The sequence below is a fragment of the Lipotes vexillifer genome, unplaced genomic scaffold, assembly GCF_000442215.2.
Source record: "Lipotes vexillifer unplaced genomic scaffold, Lipotes_vexillifer_v1.1 scaffold325, whole genome shotgun sequence".
Taxonomy (NCBI): Eukaryota; Metazoa; Chordata; class Mammalia; order Artiodactyla; family Lipotidae; genus Lipotes; species Lipotes vexillifer.
This window is the reverse complement of record NW_006799313.1, coordinates 1,970,830-1,977,477: the sequence shown is the minus strand read 5'-3', so window position 1 is coordinate 1,977,477 and position 6,648 is coordinate 1,970,830. Positions and strand designations below refer to the sequence as shown.

The window sequence follows — 6,648 nt, the reverse complement described above, 5'->3', positions numbered from 1 at the left end:
GGAAAGAGTGAAAAGAAAGAAACTGGGGAGTAGGAGTTAAGGACAGGTAATGACAGGCCATGTAAGCTCTGCTGGGAAGTTTAACCTGATTCTCTGGGCCAGTAGTTCTTATTCTTGAGCCATAGGGTCTCTCCAAAGTGCATGAGTGGCACAAAAATGGATGGCAAGAGAAATTTAAGCTAAAGTAACTTTACTTTTTCTCTTTTATAAAGTGATCTTTGTACACCTTTTTGTGTGAGAAAAATAGACTTTGCTTCTTTCTTTAAAAAAGGTTGAAAACCTCCAGCATTGGGGAGTTTAGAAAGCTTTTAAGCAATGCTGTGGCCAAGCAGAGGTCTATTTATAAGCAGTCCCAGCAGCAGCTCAGAGGAAGGTTGGAGAGTTCATGATAAGAGAGGATCACTTAGGAGGCTGCCACCATAGTTCTGATGAAAGAGGGAAAGTATTAACTAAGGTGGTAGCAAGAGCGATGGACAGGAATGGTTTTGAAATGAGGGAGATGGACTCAAGCAAGACCCCAGGTTCTGGCGTGGGTGGTGATGTCGACAAAGAATAGAGAAGGAAGAGCAGGCAGTCAGTGCAGAAGGAGCACAGGTGTTTGGTTTGGGGGTTGATGGCTCCGATTATTCTGTCTTTACAAATAAAATCCACATTTATAGTTGAACCCAGTGAATTCTGGCCTCTTCTGCTTAGGGTTTTCCCTGTGAATTAACTGAGGGAGAAGGAGAAGCTTCTTTCATCGATTAGTAAGAAACCAAGTAGTAAATGAATGGCTCCCACTCGCACTCCCCAAGGTTGGGGAAGAACTTCCTTGGAAGACGCCCTTAAATATGACCTCGCACTTAGTGCCATCTGGTAACTGACAGCACACTGAAGAGGAGACTGTAAGTGCAAAGCCACCCTTGACAGATGAAGGCACTACTGATTCATCCTTGTCTCGTCCTTTGTCTCCTCTATTAAAAATGCAGACACTCCCTGAATAATTTTATATAAACTTCTTACAGCCAGTCCAGTGATAAAGGAATTCTTTTCAGAAAGCATTTTCTTCCTAAGGTTCCCTCTATTTGCCTTGTTCTGGGCCTGCCCAAATGACCTATTGTCCCACTGACATTTGTGAGCTCTTGAAAGCTGTTTGCTTTTCTTCACTAACAGAAACCCAACAGGGAACATTGTACTTTTGTCTTAACTTCTTAAATGCCTTTTTTCTTCTTTGTAAATTATAAACCTATTGTTTCAGAGGACAAGACCAGGGTGATGAAGATAATTGCTTACAAAATATATAGTCATATAACTGATAGCTATCATTAAATTCTGCGGTTGCCTGATACTTCGTGTTCTCTTTCACATGGGACCTAGACAGAGCCCGAGTATGCGACAGAAAAGGGGAACTACTCGCCTGACTTTGTACCTCCCAGGGCTTGGTTATAGCTGACAGGTCACACGCAGTCATCATCATTGCCCTTTAAAAGAAAACAAAAAGTGTTAAAATAGAAATATAAAACAAGTTATTTTTGCCAAAAGAGAAATAAAATTCTGACTACTCACATGATAATCTCTTTTTTGGTTGGATCAATGGTTACGTATTTGATGGCCTGTTCTTCAGTTTCCATTTTTTCACAGGCATCAACAATTTTTTGAAACATGGTTCTCTTCCTAAAAAAGATACAGCTGTGCAACAATTTTAGCATGTAAGACCAGAAATAAAAAGTGTCTTTAATGCATGCTTTTCAGGTTTTATGTTCCCAGTTTTCATCAAATGTCCATGTAGTGGATCAAAGGGGCAAGGGGAGCAGAACAGGGAATGGCTGTGTAACTTTGGCATAGAAAGGGTTTAAGACAGAAAAAGCACCAGCCAGAAAGGGAAAAAAACTGTTAAGTTTGAATACATTAAAACTAAGAGTTACATGTGACAAAAAAAGATAACAAAGGCCACAGGCTGTGATGAAACACTGTAATGCATAAAACCAACAAAAAATTAGAAGCCAAAATATATGAAAAGATATGAAAATACAAGTGTGAGCGATAAAATACCATCTCACACTCAGATTAACAAAATAAATAGATTTAAATAAGCCCAGATCAAGAAGAGTCCAGATACGGGATAACAGGGACTCTTGTATGCTGCTGGTGGGAGTTTAAATTGGCATACCTACTCAGGAGTGCAGTAGGATTTGCAATGTGGTATAAAATTTAAAATATGCAAACCCTACAACAATCCCATTTCTAGATATGTACTTTACAGAAACTCTCATATATATACAAGGATATACAATGTAGGCAGTGATGAAAAATTGGAAATAATCTAAATGTCCATGAATAGAAGAATGGCTAAATTATGGTATATTCACACAGGTGAATATACATTTAAAAAGAATGAACTGGATTTCCATTTACCACCAAGCTAAATCTTCAAAACATTGTGTGAAAACAAGCTGTAGAAAGGTATACACGGTATGATACCATTTATGGAAAAATTTTAAACACCCTTAATGCCATATAAAAACATGAATGGGAAGGATGAATACACAGCAATATCAGGATGGTGGTACCTGCGAAGGAGAAGGGGAGAGGGTTTTCATTATAGAGTGGGCATGGGATACCTCAACTGCATCACTTTTTCCCCTTAAAGAAAAAAAAAGATGTAAGACAAAATCTTAGCATTTGTTGAATCTGAGCTATAGCTATTTGGATATGTTATATATTTCTAAATATCTGTCTTCATGTTTGAACTGTTTAACATAAATTTTTAATGAAGAAGGATCAGAGAGGCACAATTTAATACCTGCCCATCCAAGCTGTTAGATACTTAGATCCTATAACTAGTTCACCTTGTTCTAATACATTTTAAACTTTATAATTCACCGACAAGAAATTGTGCGGAAGCTTGGAGTATCTGGCCTCCTTGGTAATCATTATTATTATTATAAATAGGGTAGCGCTCTGTTGTATATAAGTCAGCAGTTTTTGAGTTTGTTAATGTGCATCAGTATCACCAAGATTTTTCAACTCTCGGACTCTGGCAGGATCAAATGTCTGAGCCTGCAACTCTAAATACCAGATTGTGGACTACGATGAATTAATTCACCGGGACAAAAGTCACCTCGTAAGGTTTTGTAGCGTTGCTCTTCTGACAGTGCGCCTACCTTGCTGCGTATTCTTTAATTCAGATTTCTTCAGATAAACTAATATTAGGGGCTTAGCTTTTTAAAATATGTTTCCAGATGTCTAGTAAATTCATTATCAGGCATCTTAAGGGTATTCTATTGATAATACAAAAAGAAAAGAAGTGTGTGTGTAAATAAATACCTTTTAACTTTAAGGCAACGGACCATTTACGGAAGGCAGAACCACACAGAGTGCAAGGGAGTTCTGTACTTACTTGAAATATAAAGCCAGGTCAGTTGCTATTATTGCAACTTCAAACAAATGAATAACTGTTTCAAACTGGCGTTTGTTTAGGTTCTGGAAGATGTTTAAACTCTGTAAGATGAAAATTCACAATAAAGTGCCATCATTAATTTGCCTTTGATTCAACATACAAACCAAACTGCTTAATAACATAGATTATCCTATTATAGAAAGAAGAAAAACTAGGTCTTTCACTTTTTTTGCTTTCAGTTTTCTCTCTTGGATTAGGTTACCCCTCTACTGTACTTTGAGTAAGGTAATTTAAACTATAAAAACGGGTATCATTAGCAAAATATTCAGGTAATCAATGTGTAAGATTTTGGAGTAAATAAAAGTGTTTTCTTCCAGGACCATTTCAACAAAAACAATTGATTTAAAATTTTCTGTAGTAATTGAGGAGCCTTAATAAAGCATATCTGGTATTTATCCGATTGTTAGACATGTTGAATTATTTACTAGATAATTTCAGAGTGATTACAGAAATTGCTGGAAAACTTTCAGAAGCTGCAGATTACAATAGTACTCACATACACATAGGAAAAAGTAAATTCTTCCAAGTTGTTCTTAAAATGATGTCTTGCGATTATATTTTACAAAGACTTAACTATACCTTTCTTCAAAGAGTTTCCCACTAATAATCTCTTCATACACGGATCAGCCTCAATTTTTAGTGTTCTAGAAAATGAGAGTGTAAATCTGGGAGTGTTTTTTAAAAGGTATGATATTCCAAAAACACCATTTTTGGAATACAGGCCAAAGGACAAATGTATAGTGGGTTTTGCCAAATGAAGTTAACACTTATGAAATACAGAAAAATTCCACTGGAAAGGAGGAAACAGTCTATTCACCTATGTGGAGATAGAGGCAGCATAATGTAGAAAAGAATACTGGGTCAAGCACCAAATAATAATGGTAAACACTCACCTAATGCTTACTAATTCCCGGGCACTGTTGTAAGTGCTCTATGAACACTCTTAATTGCACCACAAACCACAGCATAGAGAGGTTAGGTAATTGTTCAAGGTTACACAGCTAGTACACAGCAGAGCAGATACTTAAACCAGTGCAGCGGGGCACCACACTGCCTCTCAGCAAGGAGCCCAGGTTCAGCTCCCAGCTTCCCCACTTGGTAGTTGTGTAATCCTGAACACCTCACTTAACATCTGTATTTGTTATATCAAATGGGGATAACAACAGCTGCCCTGATAACTGCCTAGCACTCAGTCTGTGATCAATAAATATTTATGGAATGTTGATGCAAATGAGATAACTGGGAATGCATTTCAGAACTATAAGTTGCTACAAAATATACTTAAATTATTTAATTATTATATATCAGTATTACTGTTATATAAAGTTTTGAGGTAATCCCCAGGTAAAAATAGAATTGCAAACCCAAGACCAAATACAGCTCTGTCATTCCAGGAGATTGAAATATTAGCAAGAAGTAGACTAGAATTATGTGTTACTGTATACACAATACAAACCTCCATTTAAGTCATCTTTTTTTTTTTTTGCGGTACGCGGGCCTCTCACTGTTGTGGCCTCTCCCGTTGCGGAGCACAGGCTCTGGACACGCAGGCTCAGTGGCCATGGCTCACATGCCTAGCCGCTCCACGGCATGTGGGATCTTCCCGGACCGGGGCACGTACCCGTGTCCCCTGCATCGGCAGGCGGACTCTCAACCACTGCGCCACCAGGGAAGCCCCAAGTCATCTTTTTATAACAGCTTCCATGACAAGAAAAATGGTATTTTACACAGCAGATACAAGTAGTAGAAAAGCAAGTTGTAATATTTGTTAAAATAATGAGTTCATAATAGCAGCTATATTTTTAAACTGATAGAAGAAATGGCTGTTGGACACTATAATGAACAAAAAGAAAGCTTGTCTAGATCAAAATTAATGTCTTACTTGAGACAGTGCACAGCAGCCCCTTGGGCATAATCTCTGCACCAAATTGTCTGGATACAGGTTATTTTTAACCTGGTCTGGATTGACCAGGAAGAAGGAAGAGTAAGTGGGCCATTTGTCATTTTAATCCCACTTAACCTGCCCGATTTTGGTACACTGGTGGCCTGCCCTTGGACTGGTGGGGACCCAGTGGCATATTTACATCACTGAGTCACTGCCTTTATCTGTTCACTGATACACGTTATCATGTTCCCAAAATAATGTGCATTATGTAATTCTGACACATACTTCGTAGATCCAGAAGCACTTAAAGTCATCCTTGACTGCTGTACTAAGGACAAAAAGTTGGGGTCGTGTGGAAATGCCTTAAACTTTTAGACAGATTAATAGCACATGAAGTCATTTTAATCCTTACACTGAAAAATTTGCTAAAAGAGTGGATCTCAGGTGTTCTCGCCACACACACACACAAAAAGGTTAATGTTAATTAATGACTGTAGTAATCATTTTACTATATATGTATAGCAAAACAGCATGTTGTATACATTAAATATATGTAATTTTAAAAAATTAAAACAAATAAAAACTTACAAAAAAGAGCCAAATAAAAATATTATAGAATGGGGAGAGGGGGCACACAAAGCAGGCTGCTGAATTTAAATAAATAATCCCTTAGGATAGACCTTGAGTCTACCAAATGCCAGACTGTACAGACTACACAACCATCAACCAAGTAAATCAATGTTTTTTATGCACCAATTACTTTAATACAGGTACTTTTATTTTTAAACCTGGATACCTGTTGCTATTTGCTAAATATATGTGAGAGAGAAAAGCTATATATAAAGAGAGAAATATGACTTAATACTGTTAAACTTCATTTAAGTCATACCTTTTTCTAATCCAAAATAATAAAACAGCTATATTAAAGCAGACAGACTGTCAAAAGGTCTTTCACTTTACAAAGTAAATCAATACTGGATTTTTTAAAAAGATGATTAATGTCACACTTTTAAAATTAGTATAATTAAGAAAAAAGTGTACACTCAACCCTTATTCAGTACTGCGTCCTTTGCTGATAGCACAATATTCCTTATTTTCACTCTTCTCACTCATTTTCACTTTCATCTAAAAACACTGTACAGGCCTCTAATTGAAAAACCCTTTCTTAATATTCTATTTTCTCTTTTCCTTCTCTCACAGCTAAGGTTCTTAAAAGAAGAGCTTCTAAGTGGTTTCTTTTTCAGCTGTGGTTATAAGATTCACATAAAAGATCCTGTTTCTGGGCTTCCCTGGTGGCGCAGTGCTTGAGAGTCCGCCTGCCGAT

The 6,648-nt window shown here is 37.1% G+C and overlaps 1 protein-coding gene across 1 annotated transcript in view; it reads right to left on the bottom strand.

Moving 5' to 3' along the window:
* PDE6C (phosphodiesterase 6C) overlaps positions 1 to 6,648 on the bottom strand; it is a 64,938-nt gene that overhangs the window by 4,278 nt on the left and 54,012 nt on the right. The window contains exons 16-18 of the mRNA XM_007471575.1: positions 3,380 to 3,480; positions 1,546 to 1,653; positions 1,397 to 1,460 (exon numbers count right to left, since the gene is read on the bottom strand). Of these exons, the coding sequence (XP_007471637.1) occupies positions 1,397 to 1,460; positions 1,546 to 1,653; positions 3,380 to 3,480 (273 nt within the window). The remainder of the gene's footprint in view (positions 1 to 1,396; positions 1,461 to 1,545; positions 1,654 to 3,379; positions 3,481 to 6,648) is intronic.